Below are 21,385 nucleotides of genomic sequence, written 5' to 3'. Positions count from 1 at the left end.
TTATATCTCAGTAAGTTTTTTGAATGAAGCCTCTTAACTTATTGATAAACACTGAGTGAACACATTAGCGGTTTGGTAAAGTCTATTTTGAATCTGAAATCCACCTCAAAGCCATGCCAAGAGTTTATTAATAAGGTACCATTTTTTGAATGGTAGTAATAATCCTATTTCTTTCAGATGAAATCAGGAATGAAATATATTATGGAAAACCAACAGTGGTTGATAATCCTAAATGTTAAGTATAGTTTTTTTTTTTCCTGACTTTAAAGTGCTTCTCCTTCATTCACCTACACAGGTCCAGACTGGTGGCTTATTTTAAAAAATTCACTTCATTGGTTCTAACAGTACGAGCTCCATGATTTTAGAAGCTGAAGGACTCTACGATGTAGAAAGGCTGTACCTTCTCGGGATAGAGCACCTTCACATGCTGGCTCGTCTGTGGCGCATCAGTATTGTGCCAAGAACATAAGCTCTAAGGGAGAATAAGGAAAATCTAAGCCTTACCCCTTTTGAATTATTGTTGAGAATATCATTGAGGTAGGTGTGGCCACCCTCTGAAGGCAAACTCGAGCCGCAGTCACAGACACGCCCTAACGCTCCCCCGGTCAACCGGCATCTGCTTCCTTTTAGACAGCTGTGTGCCCACAAAAGTTGACACACTTGAGGATATTGTCATCGCTTTGTGGTGTGTACTGGAAATCCTGGCAGCTTCTTCTCAGATTCAGAAAGGCATAAACGTTAAGGATGAAGATAACAACTCAGGGCTGTCCTTTTGGGGTGATTTAGGGTAACTTTTATTATTTTCCGTGTGTGGTAGTTCCAAAGCTTTGCCATAGTCATACCCAACTATTACTTTTCTTCTCCCAGCTGCATCTGATTCTTCCCACGTATATACCAAGGCATCTTCTTTCTCTGGGAAGCATGGTAGTTGCTCCTCCGCCCCATATCATTTCTTTAATACCGACCTCTATTAGGTATTTACTGCGCTCCGGCACTATGCTAAGACCTTTCGCTTGTGCTGCAAGTAAGACAATGTGTCTTAAACTCTTAGAATAGAGCCTGGCACGTGGCAAGTGCTCCGGACGTGGCCCCTCACACGGCACTTCATTTTCGTGTTTCCAGCAACTCTTGTGATACAGGTAGTATTATCCTCATTTTGGGGATGAGGAAGTTGAAACTCAGAGACATCGGGTGACTTGCCTAGGTTCACACTGTCAGTAAGTGACAGAACCACTTCAGAAGCTTCTCGAGTAATACAATTCCGCATTCCCTGGCACTAGGTAGGACCTGAATGACAACTGGCCTTTTGGGCGTCGTCCCTTGGAGTCAGCTTCTCACTGGAATAGGACCTTTCGAGCAGGGAGCTCCTTTTCCCTATGCTTCTGGAGCTCCTGGCCATGCCACCTATGGGCATCCCCAGGCTTCCTGCTCACCGCCTGGTGCAAATATCACGTCGTCACTGCTAGGCACCCACTCTGTGCCCAGCCTTATGCTAGGTGCTTTGCACATGCTCTTTCCTTTAATCCTCAAGTTGCCTTATGAGGTAAATGCTGCTAAAAAGACTCGGAGACGTTCGTTACTTAAGTCCCTTCACCAGGAAGTGACAGCCAGAATTCAGACCTAGGTCTGCCTGATTCCAGGGCCCTTGCTTCTTGGGCTGGTCCTCACTGCCAGAAACTCCTCTTCAAGGCTATTCTCAGAACTTTAATTAAAACATAGGCTCACCATTTCAGATTCTTTAGGCTTCGCCCCTCCCCCCGCCCAACCCCTGAGAAAGGATTTACGTGATGCCGTTAGATGTCTTGTATTGAGGAGCTTCACATGGGGAGTCATGTTCTCATGGCTCATGGACCTATGTCGATGAATAAAGGAAAGGGGTTATTCTATCCCCAAGTACTTCAAACATACTGGAATAGGGTCTAGATCACTCTACTTATTTCTGCAACTGCTTTCCTCCAAGGAGCCAGTTTTCCCTCCATGCCTTGGGATTCCAGCATAGAGAGTTTGGAGTTTGTCCTATTTGAAATTTATCTTCACTGCCTGCTTTGGACATTTTGTCAGCTAAAGCTGTTAGGATTTCAGTACATTCAGGACAGTGGTGACAAGCTTCAGTCCTCAAGTCTTCTCTGTCTCCTCAGTTAATAGAAAGGAAACGTAGCCCATCTGTCTGGAACTCTGTGGAAGAATTTGGAGAAAAAAAAAAATAACACGTAAGAAATGTTCCCTTATTTTGTGAGCTACCTTTAGTCTGTCCCGTTGCTCTGCAACAGAAAGCTTTTGCAAAAATACTTGAGTTTTCCTCTTCAAATAAGATACAGCTTTTTAAAAAACAAATATCTAGAACAGTATTTCTTCAACTTTGATTATGAGACAGTCTTTGAGGAGAACTGTTGTTACGTTTTACTCCCATAAAGATAAGCCCACGAATATCCAAAAGCCAATAGACTGAGTCAGCACACCTTTTATCTGTAAAATGAGGGAATTGAACGGAAATGGAGATGATCTCTAGTGCAGTGTCCACCGTCCGTTCGTATCGCAGTCTGTGGAAAAACAATTGCTGTCAGTCCAGGTCCAGCAGATGTAACCTGTCGGGTCAGTTCTCATTCTCCCCTTGGCTCAGGCACAATAGCTCCATGAAGAAAAGGCGGCACTAAAGACAGGAGGAAATAGGAGAATTTGGAGTGGCCTGTATTTTGTTTTCACTACAGGTAAACACGGGGCATTCATCTCAGCAGGAGGGCTGCCTGGGTAAGAGGAAGCACTGAGCCCATGGGTATAAGGCCATGGGTGAGCTACCAAGAAAGAGGGGGGGACGGTGGGGGTAGAGCGCTGAGATAGTTGGGGGGAAGGATAACAAACTACTAAATTGTTTTGGCTGCATAATTCGTGATAGTCTTTCTTAATAGGGAGCCGGGGGTGGGCGCGGGGCGGGGGGAGCAGTGGGCAGGGGAAGACACACACGTGGAAGAGCTTACTTGCACAGAGCCCACCAGTAAGCTTGTAGGTATTAATGCCATTTTTATTTTTTCAAAGCCAAAGGACATTCAGAGCCTCAAGGTTGAGGAACTGTGTTTAACCAGACATGTGACACTCACGTTCTTTCTCTTCATAACATTGTCTGACTGGATATTAACTAGTGTTACACAAACCCGACATGTTCATGGGCCTGACAAAACGTAGAAGAATGGGCTGGAATAGGAAGAATAGGGGAGTTTCCAAGGCAAGAACAAAAATGCATGGCTCCCAGCCGCACCGCTAACTCCCTCTGACCTCCGTTGTGGAAGAGTTTGAATCTTCGCTCCCCTTTTCTCCACCTACTAACATGTTTGATCTTCTGGCAACTGGTTCTCTATTTATCACAACGTGGTTCTTTTTTTTTTTTTTTTTTTTTTTTCAAATTGAGATATAGTCCGCATAATAGAATATGCAACATTATAAAGTATATAGTGCAATGGTATACTTTGATAGACAATAATCACTGCTAATTCCAGAACATTGTCATCACCCCCCTCAAAAGAAATACCATACCCATCAGCCTTTACTCCCCATTCTCCCCTCCTCCCAGGCCCCTGGCAACAACTAATTTACCTTCTGCCCCTATGGATTTGCCTATTCTGGACATTTCATCGAAATGTGTGTCTAGTTTCTTTCACAGAGCTTGTTGGCTTCCAGATTTATCCGGTTGTAGCATGTTTCAGTACTTCATTCTTTCTTTTAATGTTTCTTTATTTTTGAAAGAGAGCGCACACACAAGCGGGGAAGGGGCAGAGAGAGAGGGGGACAGAGGATCCAAAACCACAGAGCCTGATGTAGAGCTCGAACTCATGAACTGTGAGATGACGACCTGAGCCAAAGTCAGATGCTTAACCGACTGAGCCACCCAGGTGCTCCAATCACATTTTGTTCATCCATTCATGAGTTATTGGACATTTGGATTATTTTGACGTTTTGGCTCTTACGAATACTGCTGCTATGAGTATTCATGTACAAGTTTTTGTGTGGTCATATGTTTTTAATTCTCTTGGGTACGTACCTAAGAGTGGAATTGCTGGGTCATGTAGTAACTCTATATTTAACCCTTTTGAGGAACTGCCAAACTGTTTTCCACAGTGACTACACCATTTTACATTCCCACCAATGTATGAAGATTCTGGTTTCCCCAAATCTTGCTACCACTTATCATTGTCTCTCTGTTCGATCATAGCCATCTTAGTGAGTGCAGAGTAGTATCTCATTGTAGCTTTGATTTATCTTTCCCTAATGAGCTAAGACATTGAGCATCTTTTCATGTGCTTATTGGCCATTCATGTATTTTCTTTGGCGAAATGTCTCTTCAAATCCTTTACCCATTTAAACATTTGATTATTTGTCTTTTTCCTGAGTTTTAAGAGTTCTTTATATATTCTGGATATTCTGGATACTAGACTTGTATCAGACATATGATAGTTTTGGGTTGTTTTGTTATTTTTAAAGAAAGTCCAGTTTATCTATTTTTCCTTTGGTTTGTTGTGCTTTTTGTGTCGTGTCTAAGAAACTGTTGCCTAAATCCAAGGTCATAAAGATTTCTCTCCTGAGAGTTTTATAGCTTGAGCTCTTCCATTTAGGTCTTTGACTCATTTTGAGTTAATATTTATATATGGTGTGAAGTGTAGGAATCCACTACATTATTTGGATAATGTACCACAGTTCAATTTGGGGTATAGTGCCATTTTAACAATATTTTCTTCTGCTCCGTGAACATGGCATATCTTTACATTTTTTTCAATCTTCTTTAATTTCTTTCAACAACGTTTTGTGGTTTTTAGTGTGATTCTTGCACTTCTTTGGTTAAATGTTTTCCTAAGTATTTTATTCTTTTGAGTACTGTTATACCTGGAATTGTTTTCTTAATTTCATTTTTGGAATAGTCATTGCTGATGTATAGAAATAAAGCTAATTTTTACATATCGATCTTGTGTCCTGTAACCTTGCTGAACTCATTTATTAGTGCTAAGGTTTTTTTTCTACATTCCCAGGACTATGTCTTGTGGTCTTCTAGTTACCCAGGAAGATGTTGGAGCATTTCAAAGTCCCTATGGACATCTCATTTCTCAGCTTTTTCCTTTTAGGCTTTTTGTTTAGGCTATTTTTTGTCTTGTGATCAATTGCCTCACATAGCTGCCAGACTAAAACATTTATCTATAATTGTTTTCAAAAAAGGCCCCTTGGGAAGAGGCTGTTTTAGCACTGTGCAGTTCTCAGTGAGGTCAAGGGCAAGGCTTTCAAGTGAAGTTTTTTAGGGACCCCACTAGACAGGTAAAACAATGACAGTTTGTTCTTTGGGAATGAGGCTTTAAGGGACTTCAGCTCCATTTTGTTCCCCTGGGATGTGGGCAATTTTTAAGGCTATCATCAGGATGGAGAGCAGAGGTTGAGGACAAGTTAAAACAACAGAGCTCACTGTTCTTATAGAAATTAGTAATTGTTTCTTTAATACATGCTCTCCGGGTTGCTGCAAGCCCATTGGTTAAAATTTCCAAAGTTCTGAGAAAGTTGATTTTGACCATTTTTGCTAGTTGTTGTTGTTGTTGTTGCTTTTACGGAAGGATGAATTTTCAGACGTCCTTCCTTTCTCATTTTCACTGATTCACCTGTAACAGGGCTTTAAAATCTCTAAAGTCTCAGGGCACCTGGGTGGCCCAGTTAACTGCCTGACTCTTGATTTCGGCTCAGGTCATGATCTTGCGGTCATGGGATCAAGCCCCATGTCAGGCTCTGCACTGGGCATGGAGCCTGCTTGGGATTCTCTCTCTCTCTCTTCCTCTGCCTCTCCTTCACTCATACTCTTGGACTCTCTCTCTCAAAAAATAGAATAAAAAAATAAAAAATGAAATCTCTAAAGTCTCAATGATCACAGGCTAATTAAATACCTAATCATGGGAGGTGAGTAAAGGAATAAAAATAGAAAATGTAATTCTTAGAGAAGCTCTCCCAGATGGAGAGATGAAGTTCAGCAAAGTGTTTCTATATTTAATGCTCTCAAAGTTAAGTTTAAGGTAACGGCTATTTTAAACCCCCTTTTTTTTCATACAAGTTAAATACAGGCTTTGGGGTCAGAACTGAGTTCAGATTCCATCTCTGCTTCTTGACTGGCTTGACAAACTGGGACAAATTATACAACCTCTCTGTACTTCAGTTTCCTCACTTGTAAAATGGGGTAATGATGTATCTATCACATAAGGTTATTGTGAGGTTTAAATGTGAAATGCTGATCACAGATGCCCTATAGCCCAATAGTATGGGTTGTGATGATTATCCTTATAATTTTGCAAAAGTACAGTGATGATTCTTGAGCAGAGTCAGCCTAAAGGCAGATTTTCTTTTCTTTCTTCCTGTTTCCTTCCCTTTATTTTTGCTGTAAAGAACTGGGAAGAAAATCTACTCAGCATTTTGGAATAAAAACTTGTGTCAAGCAGTGACAAGATGTTATTTATTCAACAAGCCTTCACTAAGTAACTAGTAAATAACAAGCACTCTGTCAGGCACAGGGACAAAAATGACAATAGAGTATGGTCCCTGCCCTCAAGGAGCTGGCAGTCCAGGAGATGGATAAGGAAACGGGATCATGTGCCACCTAACAAAGGCTGTCCTAGGAGAATACACATGGTGGGGGTATAGCTTCCACCATTTCCTCTTAGATTAATCCCTTTGTCTTTGGCCCCCAAACTGAGGAATTGGTCCTATTTTTATCTTTAACCGGGTGTTTCAAACTGTGGAATTTTTTACATTTCTAGAGATAAAGGAAAAGCACCTAGAATTATAGAGGACACTAGAAACAGTATTGCCTACAGAGCCTGGGATTCCTACCAGCATAGTCACTTCTAGGGTTTTCAGCCCAAAAAGTTCTTTGGCATATCTTTGCTTTGCTGTCCACGTAAAAATAAAATAAATAAATTTTTTTTTCTCTTTCTGTTCTCCACTTTATCGTCCAGAGAGCTGGGCAGTTCCCAAAGGAAGAGTGCTTTACAGAATCTAAGGGTGATGTATGGGCAAAGGCAGAAAATGATTAGTTTTAACCTTCCAGTTCCATACCCCCAAAATGAACATAAACTTTCATGGTAGTCATTACTGGAAATGCAGATCATTTTAATTCCATTGCATTTTTCAGAATTATCAGTCGTAACCCTCTGTCAGCTGTTGAAGATTCCTATCTTTTTAAGTTGCCAGCATTAAAATATTTGTAAGTATTGCAACAATCTCATGGCTCATGAGACGATTTCTGATCTTTTTTGTTGTCATGAAAAGATTAAGTATTTTGCGTTTTGGTTAAAAAGTCGTAATTTAAATTTTAACTGGGTTATTGAAATAAGCATTATTAGCAAAGAAAAAACGTATATGGGCAAGATAGCCTGCAGAGGAAGGAGTGGTATTGAAGAACACATAACAGACATCGGACTTGTAGATGTAGTTAGAAATACCGTTTATCTCAAAATGGAAAGTGGAGTAAGGTGTATATTAAAAGAAAAAAAGACTAATCAAGAGAGGTGGATGCAATTGAGAATGAAAATGAGGATAAGAGTAAAAAGGATTGTACTGTTGAGCACCAAGGTGATTAATTTGATGATGCACATAAAATGTCTTCATTGGGAGTTTTCTGAAATTATTGTCCATAGCAAGGAAACTCTTGAGCTGACTTGACAAAGAAGCCAGAATTGAAGTAATCACATGTTGTTAAGTATCTTTTTAGGTACAGAATTTTTATCCTTGGGTTCAAATCACGCATGTTTGGGCTTTCTCCTTCAGAGACATGGGATCAACACAGGTGTCACTTACAACAGTTGAGAGCATCCTCATGATGACCCTTGAATTGGAAACACTGTAAGTTGATTTTTCTTATGTGCATTTTCACTTAGTTGTTTATTTAGATTTGTTTTATTGTTTTCTTAAGTCAGATGTGTTGAGGTATAAAATTTACTCTTTTTAAGCATACAGTTTGATGAGTTTTGACAAACGTGTAGTTATGTAACCACCACCACATTTGAGACGTAGACCATTTCTGTCACCCCAAAAGGCCCCTATGTGCCTTTGCAGCCAATCCCCTTTTGTCACCACCAGCCCTGGCAACCACCAACCTAATTTTTGTCCCTATAGTTTGGCCTTTTCCACAGTGTCTTATGAATGAAACCATACAAGGGGCACCTGGGTGGCTTAGGCAGTTAAGCGTCCGACTTCAGCTCAGGTCATGATCTCACGGTTCGTGAGTTCAAGCCCTGCATCGGACTCTGTCCTGACAGCTCAGAGCCTGGAGCCTGCTTCGGATTCTGTGTCTCCCTGTCTCTCTACCCCTTCCCCATTTGCACTCCATCTCTCTCCCTCTCTCTCTCAAAAATAAATGAACATTAAAAAAAATAAATAAATGAAATCATACAGTATGCAGTCTTCTGTGATTGGTTCCTTTCAGCATAATCCTTTTGAGATTCATCCATGTTTGTTTGTTTTTTTTACTTTTTTATCGTTTGTTTATTTTTGAGAAACAGAGAGCATAAGCAGGAGAGGGGCAGAGAGAAAGAGAGAGAGAGAGAGAGAGACAGAACCCGAAGCAGGCTCCAGGCTCTGTCAGCGCAGAGCCCAATACAGGGCGTGAACCTGCGGAACATGAGATCATGGCCTGAGCCAAAGTCGGTCACTTGTCTGACTGAGCCACCCAGGCACCCCAGACACTCATCCATGTTTTTGCACATGTCAGTAGTTCATTTCCTTTTTATTGCCGAGTAGTATTGCAGTTGTGAGGATATACCAGTTTGTTTATGCGTCCATCAGTGAATGGGCATTTGAGTTGTTTCTAGCTTTTTGGCCTTTATGAATGAAGTTGCTTAAAACACTTACATGCAGGTCTTCGTATGAGCATATGTTTTCATCGGGGGAGGGGGGGAGGTGGTAAAATACCTAATGGCAGGATTGCTACATCATATGCTAAGTGTATATTTAACTGTTTAAGAAACTGCTTACCTGTTTTCTAAAGTGGATGTACCATTTTGCATTCCAGCCAGCAGTATATGAGATCTTCTATCTATCCTTTCTTCTAATGTCTTGATCTATTTTTCATAAGGTGAATGTTGGCCTTAAAATTGAGTTGGGAAGTATTCCCCTCTCTTCAATTCTCTAGTACAGTTTGTGCAGAATTGGCATTATGTTTTCCTTAAATGTTTGCTAGAATTCACCAGTGAAGCCATGTGGACTTGAAGCTTTCTTTGTGAGAAAGTGTTAAACTACAGATTTTATTTTTGTAATAGTGCTGCTTAAATTACATACTTATTTTTTGGAGTAGTTCATGTCTTTCAGGGAATCTATTTCATCTTGAAGTTATTGACATAAAGTATTTTCTAATATTCCCTTATTATCCTTTTAGTATCTGTAGAATTGTAGTGATGTCATTCCTCTCATTTTTTTTTTCAACGTTTATTTATTTTTGGGACAGAGAGAGACAGAGCATGAATGGGGGAGGGGCAGAGAGAGAGGGAGACACAGAATCGGAAACAGGCTCCAGGCTCTGAGCCATCAGCCCAGAGCCCGACGCGGGGCTCGAACTCCCGGACCGCGAGATCGTGACCTGGCTGAAGTCGGACGCTTAACCGACTGCGCCACGCAGGCGCCCCATCATTTTTGATATTGATAATTTGTGTCTTCTCTTGTCTTTTCTTGATAAATCTGGCCAGAAGTTTATCAGTTTTACTTATCTTCTCTAAAAAGTGCCTTTTCATTACACTGACTTCTCTATTTTTGTTTTCCTTTTTAAAAATTTCTGCTTTGATCTTTATCATTCCATTTTCTCTCCTTACTCAGTGATGAATTTCCTTTTCATTTTCTAGTTTCTTAAAAGTGGACACTGGGGAAGATGAATACTATATGAGCAACATCCCACATGTTGACACGTTGTGTTTTCAGTTTCAGTCGGTACAAAATAGTTTTTAATATCCATTTTGACTTATTTGACCAATAGGGTGTGTGTTGGTTAGTTTCTAAATATTTGGAGATTTTACAGATCTGTTAATTTGTTATTTAATTCCATTGTGGTCACAGAACAATATGTTGGATGACTGAAATCCTTTTAAATTTATTGAGGCTTGTTTTATAGCCAATGAATTCTGGTAATAGATGAGAATATGGTCTATTTTGATAAATATTATGTGTCCACTTGAAAAAAAATATGTAGTCCGCTGATTTGGTGTGGAGTATTCTATAAATGTCAACTAGGTCAAGTAGGTTGGTAGTATTTTTCAAGTCTGATGTATCATTACTCCTTTTCTAAATATTTTTTCTGTCAATTATTGAGAGAGGGATATTGAAATCTCCAACTATAATTGTGTACTTATGTGTCTCTCTTTCCTATTCTCCTTAATATATTTGGAAGTTCTATTATCAGATACATAAATTTTTAAGTGATGTCTTTTCTATTAGTTGACATTTCTATCACAATGGAATAACCTCATTTATCCCTGGTAATATCTTTGCTTTGAAATTGACTTTGTCCTATAGTAAATATAGCCGCTCAAGGTTTCGTTTGATTAGTGTTAGCAAAGCATAATTTCTTCCATATTTTTAACCTACTTATATCTTTGTATTCAAGATGAATCTTATAGACAGCATAGAGTTGGCTTTTGCTTTTTTATCCAGTATGACAACTCTATCTTTTACTTAGGTGATTATACCATTTATATTTAATGTAATTGTTTATATGATTACATTGAAAGCTACTGTCTACTCTTTTCTATGTATCCCATCTGTTCTTTGTTTCTTTTCTTTTTCTTCCTGCTCTTGGGTTGATTTAGTACGTTGTATTATTTTTTGGTGGGGGGATAAATAGTTACAACTCAGGTTTTGTTATTTTAGTAGCTGTTTAATGGTTTGTAGTGTTCACGTTTAACTTATCACAGTCTATCTTCAAATGATATTATATGATTTCATGAATAGTATAAGAACCTTACAATAAATAGTGTACTTCCATTGTTCCCCTCCTGACCTTTGTGCTATTGTTTTCGTACATTTTACTTTTAGCACACCCTATTATTTTTTCTGTTTAAATAGTCAATTATCTTTTTTTATTTATTTATTTTATTTTTGAGAGAGACAGAGTGCAAGTGGGGGAGGGGCAGAGAGAGGGGGAGACACAGAATCTGAAGCAGGCTCCAGGCTCTGAGCTGTAGACACAGAGCCTGATGTGGGGCCTGAAATCACAGACTGAGATCATGACCTGAGCTGAAGTCAGATGCTTAACTGACTGAGCCACCTGGGTGCCCCTCAATTATCTCTTTTATTGAAGTATATATAGATCATGTAATATTAAATTAGTTTCAGGTGTGCAACACAGTGATCAATTATATACATTATGAAATGCTCACCACAATAAGTATATTACAGTGTTATTGACTATATTCCCTATGCTGTACTTTTCATCTGGTGACTTATTTATTTTAAAACTGCAAGTTTGTACCTCTTAACCCTTTTCACTCATTTTGTCCATATCCCCAGTTTGTTCTCCATATTTACAAGTGTTTTCTCTTTTTTGTTGTTGTTTATTCATTCATTTGGTTTTTTGTTTATTTTTTGTTTATTTTTTACCTTGTTTTATTTTTTATTTTTTAAAATTTACATCCAAATTAGTTAGCATATAGTGCAACAATGATTTCAGGAGTAGATTCCTTCGTGACCCTTACCCATTTAGCGCATCCCCCCTCCCACAACCCCTCCAGTAACCCTCAGTTTGTTTTCCATATTTATGAGTCTCTTCTGTTTTGTCCCCCTCCCTGTTTTTAGATTATTTTTGTTTCCCTTCCCTATGTTCATCTGTTTTGTCTCTTAAAGTCCTCATATGAGTGAAGTGATGTGATTTTTGTCTTTCACTCACTAATTTCACTTAGCATAATACCCTCCAGTTCCATCCATGTAGTTGCAAACGGCAAGATTTCATTCTTTTTGATTGCCCAGTAATACTCCATTGTATATATATGCCACATCTTTCATCCATTCATCCATCAATGGACATTTGGGCTCTTTCCATACTTTGGCTATTGTTGATAGCGCTGCTATAAACATTGGGTGCACATGCCCCTTCAAATCAGCATTTTTGTATCCTTTGGTTAAATGCCTAGTAGTACAATTGCTGGGTTGTAGGGTAGTTCTATTTTTAACTTTTTAAAAACCTCCATACTGTTTTCCAGAGTGGCTACAGCAGTTTGCATTCCCACCAGCAGTGCAGAAGGGTTCCCCTTTCTCCACATCTGTTGTTTCCTGAGTTATTAATTTGAGCCATTCTGACACATGTGAGGTGGTACCTCATTGTGATTTTGACTTGCATTTCCTTGATGATGAGTGATATTGAGCATCTTTTCATGTGTCTGTTAGCCTTCTGGATGTCTTCTTTGAAAAACTGTCTATTCACGTCTTCTGCCCTTTTCTTAACTGGATTATGTATTTGATTTTTTGGGTGTTGAGTCCTTTATATATTTTGGATACTAGCCCTTTATCAGATTATGTCATTTGCAAATATGTTCTCCCATTTCATCAGTTGCCTTTTAATTTTGTTGATTGTTTCCTTTGCTGCACAGCTTTTTATCTTTTTTTAATGGATGTTTCTTTTTGAGAGAGAGAGCACAAGAGTGGGGTAGGGGCAGAGAGTGAGTGAGGGAGACAGAGGATCTGAGCAGGCTCCGCACTGTCAACAGAGAGTCAATGCGGAGCTCGAACTCACAAACCGTGAGATTATGACCTGAGCTGAAGTCAGAAGCTGAACCGACTGAGACACCCAGGTGCCCCAGAAGGTTTTTATCTTGATGAGGTCCCAATAATTCATTTAAAAAAATGTTTGTTTGTTTGTTTGTTTGTTTGTTTGTTTATGTTTATTTTTGAGAGAGAGAGACAAAGTGCAAGCAGGGGAGGAGGAGAGAGAGAGAGGGAGACACAGCATCTGAAACAGGCTCCAGGCTCCAAGCTGTCAGCACAGAGCCTGACACGGGGCTCAAACTCACGAACTGTAAGATCATGATCTGAGCCAAGTCAGATACTTAACCAGCTGAGCCACCCAGGTGCCCCTATTAATTAATTAATTAATTAATTAAGAACATGGACACACACATACATGTATGCATGGGGGGGAGCAGAGAGAGAGGGAGAGAGAGAATCTCAAGTGGAGAGAGAATCCTGATGCGGGGTTCAATCCACGACCCTGGGATCACGACCTGAGCCAACACCAAGAGTCAGGCATTCAACCCGCTAAGCCACCCAGGCACTCCTCAGTAGTTCATTTGTACTTCTGTTTCCCTTGCCTCTGGAGACCTGTCTAGTAAGAAGTTGCTTTAGCTGAGATCAAAGAGGTTTCTGCCTGTGTTCTCCTCTAGGATTTTGATGGTTTCCTGTCTCACATTTAGGTCTTTCATCCATTTTGAATTTATTTTTGTGTATGGTGTAAAAAAGTGGTTTAGTTTCATTCTTCTGCATGTTACGGTCCAGTTTTCCCAACACCATTTATTGCGAAGACTATCTTTTTTCCATTGGATATTCTGCTTTATCGAAGATTAGTTGACCATATATTTGTGGCTCCATTTCTCAGTTCTCTATTCTATTCTATTGATCTATGTGTCTGTTTTTGTGCAGTACGATACTGTCTTCTTGATGAGTACAGCTTTGTAATACAGTTTGAAGTCCAGAATCATGATGCCTCCAGCTTTGTTTGTTTGTTTTTTCCCAACATTATAATTCGGGGTCTTTTCTTGTTCCATCCAAATTTTAGAATTGTTTGTTCTAGCTCTGTGAAAAATACTGGTGTTTGATAGGGATTGAATTGAATGTGTAGTTTGCTTTGAGTAGTATCGACATTTTAACAATATTTGTTCTTCCAATCCTTGAGCATGGGATGTTTTTCCATTTCTTTCTGTCTTCTTCAATTTATTTTCATAAGCGTTCTATTGTTTTCAGCATACAGATCTTTTACCTCTTTGATTAGGTTTATTCGTAGGTATCTTATGGTTTTTGGTGTATTTTTTTTTTTAATTTTAGAGACAGAGTGTACCAGTTGGGGAGAGGGTCAGAGGAGAGAGAGCGAGAGAGAGAGAGAGAGAGAGAGAGAGAGAGAGAGAGAGAGAGAATCTTAAGAGAATCTTAATCTAATCCATGCTGAGCGTGGAGCCTGACACAGGGCTCGATCTCACGACCCTGAGATCCTGAGCCGACATCAAGAGTAGGATGCTTCATTGACTTAGCCCATCCAGGCACCCCTTGTTTGTTTTTTCTGAGATTCTACATATAAGTGAAATCATATAGTGAAATGATATACATACATATAGTGAAGTGAAATCATAACCTATATAGTTGCCAGTTGTAATGTTCTTCATTCCTTTGTGTGGATCCACATTTCCGTCTGCTATCCTTTTCCTTCTGCTTAAAAATACTTTCTTTAGGGGCACCTGGGTGGCTCAGTCAGTTAAGCATCCAACTCTTGATTTTGGCTCAGGTCATAGTCTCACAGTGTGTGAGCTCAAGTCCCGCGTTGGGCTTTGCTTGGGATTCTCTGTCTCCTCAGTGCTCTTTCCCCCTTGCACGCGCATACTGCACGTGCCCTCTCTCTCTGTCTCTCAAATAAACATTTAAAAAAATACTTCCTTTGGCATTTCTACAGTGGAAGCCTGCTAATGATGAATTCTTCCAGCTCTTGTATGTCTCAGATAGTCTTTATCTTGCTTTTATTTTTGAAAGCTTTGGGTATAGAATTCTAGCTTGATAGCTCTTGGTCCCCCTCTCCTTTTCACTGCTTGAAAGATGTTGCCCCACCGAGTTCTGGCTTACATTATTTCCAGCAAGAAATATGTTGTCATTGTTATATCTTTGTTGCTCTGTATGTCATGTGGGGTTTTGTTCCTTTGGCTGCTTTTAAGATTTGCTCTTTATCGCTGGCTTTGACCAGTTCGATTATGATGTGCCGTGGTGTAGTTTTATCCGTGTTTAATGGATTAAACTAAACATGTAGTTTAATCCATGTTGTGCTCAGAGTTCATTGACCTTCCTGGATTTGTGAGTTTATAGGGTTTACTTATTTGGAAATGTGGGGGCTATTATTTTTTCAAAATTTTTTTATATCTTCTCTCCTTCGTGGACTCTAAGTATACATATATAGGCCACTTGAAGTTGTTGCACAATTCATTGAGTTAAGTAGAGGCATGGGGTTTTTTCCAGATGTGAAATACTGTTATAATAACTTTTTAAAATGTCCTTGTCTGCTAATTGTAGCATTTGTGTAGATTATGGATTAGTTTTTGATTGATTGCTTTTTAAAAAAAAAAAATTAACATTTATTTATTTTTAAGACACAGAGAGTGATCAGGGAAGGGGTAGAGAGAGAGGAAGATAAATCTGAAGCAGGTTCCAGACTCCAAGCTCTCAGCACAGAGCCTGATGTGGGGCTCAAACCCATGAACCACGAGATTATGACCTGAGCCAAAGTTGATTGCTTTTTATCCTCAGTATGGGCCATATTTCAGATTTACTCAAACTCTTAGAAGTCTACCCTCTTTCTGTGTGCTCTCCACCCAAAGTGAGACTTTTGGCTTGGAAGGAGTTACCTGTGTATTAAACGACTGATCAGTGTCACCCAGTTCTAATCTCCATCTCATTCTAAGGATACCATACCCCATGCCATCCTTACCTTTCTGTTGGGCACCTCTGTCCTTCTATCTGTGTATTTATACTATTCAAGAGCAGCGGTTGGCCAACTGGTCCCTACCCAACCATCCAGGCCATGTGCCTCAAGAATTCCTTTTTGCACAGCCCTGTGATGACTTTGGCCCGCCTCTTCTACCTACTCAAGTAACTCCTTTACCGCTAATTTAATTCTCTGTGTTTCCATTTATAGGATATTACCTAGCCGTATGGCCTGCTGTCTCTGCCAATTTAAAAATACTATTGAGGTTGTCTGTAAGACAGTCAAGCTACATTGTGACAGTGCATGTCTGACAAATGGCACACGTTGTGGTAAGTCCTAATTGCCTGATGATAAATTTGTAAATTTTTATTTTATTTGTGGTTTAACTTTTATTTTTAATCAACAGTGATAATTTTTTTGAATATTTATTCAGTTTTGAGAGAGAGAGCATTCACGTGCGTGAGCTGGGAGGGGGCAGAGAGTGAGTGAGGGGGACAGAGACTCCGAAGCAGGCTCTACACTGACAGCAGCAAGCCCCATGCGGGGCTGAACTGTGATATCATGACCTGAGCGAGCCAAAGTCGGATGCTTAACTGACTGGGCCACCCAGGCACCCTAACAATGGTAAATTTTTAAACGAATGATGTCATTGCATTATTGTTACTCATTCAGAGTTCAGATCCCTAAATTTCTAAGAACTATTCCTTTGTTAAAAGTCAGATTCTCAGTTACATCATCAAGTCAACTACCCCAAAATGAAAACCTGTTCACATAGTGCATCACAGTTTATAAGCTGATTTTACGTGCGTTAGGTCTCAGGTGCCCTTTGTCTTATAGGACAGGTGGAGACACCTTTTTGCTTATTTTGTTGTTTTTATAAGTGTGTTAAGAGTACAAGTGATGCTGATTTCTGAAAAAGTTTTATTTGGAGCCTCTGTGTTTCTGTTCCCTGACCAGAAGCTGCTACCCAACCGTTCTCACGGATGAGAGGGCGCTTCTATTCTTGGGCTGTCCAACTCTTGTTCTGAATCTTCAGCCTTTCTATCCAAAACACAGGTGCTTTTAGGTATTTTTCTCTTCTTCGGTTTCATTGGCACTAACTTGGTGACTTCCAAAATGTGCTTTTGCACCTGGATAGCTTGAATATGGGTCCCTGTCAATGGTCTAGGGCACAGCATAAATTACACTTTGCTACTTCTATAAGTAGTGTTGCTCTTTTCCAAAACAATGTTTTGCCAATTATCTTACTCCCTTCTCCCTTAGAGGTGGGCAGAATAGGCATTTTTTTTTTTAATCTCCTTTGACAGGCGAGGAAAAATGAGATCAGAGGTGCCTTAGCCTAGCACTCAAGTCTCCTCTCCCGTTTTGGGCGCTCCGCCAGCCCGCTGCTCCTCCTCTCTCGTGACCTTTATAACCTCCTCCTCTGACTCTCCCCAGCACCGCTAAAAATACGTTTAATTCTTCTGGAAAAACCCAGCTGCACAGTGCTGTTCAGTGTACACAAGCTGTACGCTGGACCTTCATGTAGTTGGAAGCTCTGGATGGTTCTCTCAGTAAAGCTAGAAATCTGGAAATGAAAGGAAATGAAAGCAAAGTAGGCATTTGACCAAAGTTTCTTTATCCCTTCTGCATTTTAAAACCTCAAGTATCATTCCGTTGATTTTTTTGAACGCCCCACAGTGGCATCTCTCTCATACCTGGAAAATCTCTAAACCTATACCCCACGTCTCTGCCTAAATTTAATCAAAGAACCAGGGTGGACTTAGCGGGTCTCGTTTTTAGTTTTTTCTGTCTAGAGCTTATGTTAAGGGAGGTGCGATATAGGGGAGCAGGGACCAAACAAAGGAATTGGTGGGTGGGCGGAGAGGGCGTGTCCAGATGAGGAGCTGCTAGTGACAGGTGTTGTCCCGTGCATATGTAATGGTAGCAAGAACTCAAGCCCACTGAAGACGTAGAAGGAGGAAGACTCGTGCTCCCTCTGCCCCCGAAGCAGGACAGGGTGGGGTATGTGAAAGCCAGGAGTCGCATTAGAGCTGCACACAGTTTAGCCGAGTATCTTCCAGCCTTGGCTTTTCTTGAGGCCTGGGCAATCAGCCCTTAGGGACCAATGGAATAACTCTAAATATAGTTATTCACACTATGGAATGTTCTGAGGAAATAGCTACTTTTTCAAAAAACATCTTTTTCTCCTTTGGTCGTTGCCAATCGTAGGTCCAAGTTTGAGTTCGTCTCCTCTCTAAATGGCGTTCAAGTATTTGCTGATTCTTAATTTGCTTGACTGGGATGTATGACTGTGCATTGACAAAGAGCTGTGCTATCAGTCTTTCATTATCAAAACTCATCTCTCCTTCTTCTCCGACAGATCAGGAAGTATACCTAAGGAATGCAGAAGGATCATTCATGAAGGTATTGAAAGCTCGAAAGAAGAGCGCCAGCACGGAGCTGACTATTGAGCCAGAGAAGGCATCCTCAGACATAGATCGTCTCCGTTTGTCAGCCTTTATGAATGAGCGGCTAGACTTCAATAACGAAAGTGATGTCATTAGTGCACTGAATTACATATCGCCTTATTTCTCGGAGGGCAATCTAGAAGACGTAGAATCGACGCTGTTACCGTTCATTAAATTTCTGTTTTCAAATGTGCAAGAGGGAGACAAGCCCGTGGGTCACTCGATGAACGACACAGGGGACCCTTCTCTTAAACCTGGATCCAAGAATTCAACTTACAAGAATAAACTGAGAAAACTCTACTTTCTGGAAAATTTGTTAGATGCAGAAATTCAGGAAAAAATTGATGAGGTGAAAAAGAAAGAAAAAACGGCCATGCTTATACATTCCAGCCTTTTAGGTCCCAAGTTTAAACGTCAAATCTTTCCAAAGAAATTGGAAACTGCCCAACCGCAGGAGAAGAGCCTAGACGAAGTTGAGAGTGTGGGGAAAAAGTTCCTGAGAGTGAACAAGGTCATCAAGGGCCCAAAGGGCATACGGAAAAGGCACTTAAAAGAACTGAGACGTCAGAACATCCAGAGGACACAGAACGCCCAGCCGTCTGTGGAGAACATGGCCAAGGAAAGAAGGCTCAGGAGACCATCCCCAGGGGAGCTTCACGTGGCGCACAGGCCCAGCAAATTAGTGGGAAGCTCCTTCGAGACAGAGCCTTCGTTCGTAGATGAGCACAAGGCAGCGGTCTCTTCTTTCATGAAGCAATACGTTTTGGACAGGCCTTCTGCCACCCCCGCTCCAAAATCCCCACCTGACGTGAAAAAAAAATCAAAAGACTTAACATACAGCATTTTTCTTATAGAAGATGCAAATGCTAGAGTTAGAAATATGAAGGCTTTCGGACCAGCCTCACACCCCAGAAAAACACACCGCTTCCATAAAAGTCCCTCCCCTGTGGTCCACAGAACACCCAAGGCCAAACTGAATCGAAAGTCCAGAAAGGAAAGTTCACTCAGTAATAGACAGCTGCTTGCAAAGAGGCCTCCATCCTCTGCAGTCAGGAGCCTCGTAAATTCCCCTTCACGAGAGGATTTTTCATCTCCGGGAGAACTGAGTCCTCAGAAAAATCCTTTTCCAGAATTATTTGCTCCTTCAGGAACTTACAGAGAAAACACTACTGCAGAGAACACTACTGCCCAAAATGTTTCTGACGAAAATATTTCTACAGGAAACACTACTGTGCCAGAACAAACCCTCCCTGAATTCACAAACCGTAAGAATCTTTCCACTGCTAATTCTACTGTTACTGCAGACAACTCTACGCCGACCGTTAAACAAACCAATGATACACAATGGGAATACCACAATGCGGGCACTGGCTTGCCCCCAAAAGCCACAGGCTTCACTGTGTCAAAGCTCTCGTCCTCAGGTGATCTGTTTGAAATTCAGTTAAACCAGCAGCTACAGTCCCTCATCCCCAACAATGACGCGAGAAGCCTCATTTCTCATGTTATCCGGACTTTGAAAATGGACTGCTCTGAGACCCACGTGCAGCTGGCCTGTGCCAAGCTCATCTCCAGAACAGGCCTCCTGATGAAGCTTCTCAGCGAGCAGCGAGAAGTAAAGGTGTCCAAGGCAGAGTGGGATACGGACCAATGGGAAAATGCGAATTATATCAATGAGAGCACAGAAGTCCAGAGTGAACAGAGAGGGCAGGAGTCAAGGGAGGTGAGGATAAATCCCAAGATGTGGGGTCTCGACATTTAGGTGGTTTAGGACATGGACCCAAGCACAAGGACCAGGGGCTCCTGGTCCGGGTCTTGGCCACATAATTTTGGCTAAGGCAGTGATCTGCCACTTTGCTCATTTAGGAAACAGTGCCGCTGTTCCCAGAGTAGACAAAAAGAGGACCTAACATACAAGATACATAAATTCTTGAAGAAAATGCTAATGATTAAGATTACATGTCACATTAGATTTGGTATATTCCTTAAGAGCCTATAAGCGATTCATCGGAAAGAATGGGGTTTTAGAGTCGTTAAAGAATAGTTAACTTTCATCCTATCTCTGTTTCCTAAAAAAAAATGTTCTTTCCCTTTTTTTTAGCTCACAAATGAAGTTCCAGGCTATGGCTATAGCAACAAACTAATCTTGGTACTATCTGTGACTGTAGTAGTGACGGTTTTGATCCTAGTTTTCTGTCTCATTGAGGTAAGGAGAACAATTAATTCCGATTCCCAGACTATATTCCTTCTTTATAATAGATTCAGAACCCACAAACTGAAAATCAAAGCCACTTTCCCACCTATCACGACTTGATATCCCTCTTCAGTCTGGAGGACTGAGATATGCTTTGTCCTTTTATTGCAAAGTATATTCCAGGGATTTTAAAAGGAACCCCACTGCCGGGAGACATCTGTGGATTGTAACCAAGATAACAAGCCATTAGCTTGTTCTGAGACATTAGGTCTAAGAAGGCCACAGTTGACACGATAGTAAAATTTCTTCAACTCAAAAAAAGTATGTCGATTCGATGCACTCACCAGTCATCCTCCTACTACCACTGATTTCTTTCCTCGTTGGCTAAAATGAGGAGAGAGAAATAGTCTTCACCTCCATGGAGCTATCAGTCATCTTGGAAGAAAGGGCATGCTTAGAGATAAAAGTGTCATCTTGTTGATTAATTAGATGTACCTACAGCTCTCTCCTCCACTTGGCAAGGCATTGTGTAGACAGGTTCAGTTAAAACCCTGCAGCTAAAATCCTGCATCAGGCTACTCAAAGCTTGTCATAATTACAGTTGCCTATTCCTGGAGCTTGCCTGTTTACCTTTTATTCAATTATGTATGAATTGAATATATATTCAATATATTTATTCAAATATACATATGCTTATTATATATACACACACACACACACACACACACACACACACACACACACACACACATTGCCATCTGTCATGGCAACCCTCCATTTCAGCCAAAGCAGCCCCTCACCATCCCCTAGTCAGACCATGCCCTTTCCTACTTTTGTTGGTGTTTTGCCCACTTGAAATTCCTTTATTTCACTCTGCTGGGGGAAGTCCCATGAGCCTTCAAAAGCCAACTCGAGTTCATCTTTCTTCACAAAGCCTTCCCCGAATACTGTAATACTCCTGGACCTAGTCCTTCTGTGAGATTGTCACCATTTCTTAGGGTCTACAGTGACGCATTCCCCTCCCCTGATAACAAAAATATGCTAAACAGTTTGTTAAAAGGCAGCTCCTCGAGA

The 21,385-nt window shown here is 40.6% G+C and overlaps 1 protein-coding gene across 49 annotated transcripts in view; it reads left to right on the top strand.

The window, feature by feature from the left end:
* The window catches only part of LOC105260083 (RAD52 motif-containing protein 1-like), a 345,360-nt gene that overhangs the window by 274,366 nt on the left and 49,609 nt on the right, over positions 1–21,385 (top strand). For 47 of the 49 annotated variants that reach the window (XM_045044315.1, XM_045044311.1, XM_045044309.1 and 44 more), the window contains 5 exons: positions 7,148–7,219; positions 7,783–7,857; positions 15,881–15,999; positions 18,033–19,840; positions 20,219–20,323. In XM_045044315.1, the coding sequence (XP_044900250.1) occupies positions 7,148–7,219; positions 7,783–7,857; positions 15,881–15,999; positions 18,033–19,840; positions 20,219–20,323 (2,179 nt within the window). The remainder of the gene's footprint in view (positions 1–7,147; positions 7,220–7,782; positions 7,858–15,880; positions 16,000–18,032; positions 19,841–20,218; positions 20,324–21,385) is intronic. The other 2 variants (XM_045044308.1, XM_045044300.1) reach the window with 1 other exon arrangement.

The sequence above is a fragment of the Felis catus genome, chromosome E1, assembly GCF_018350175.1.
Source record: "Felis catus isolate Fca126 chromosome E1, F.catus_Fca126_mat1.0, whole genome shotgun sequence".
Classification (NCBI taxonomy): domain Eukaryota; kingdom Metazoa; phylum Chordata; class Mammalia; order Carnivora; family Felidae; genus Felis; species Felis catus.
This window is presented reverse-complemented; position numbering and strand designations above follow the sequence as displayed.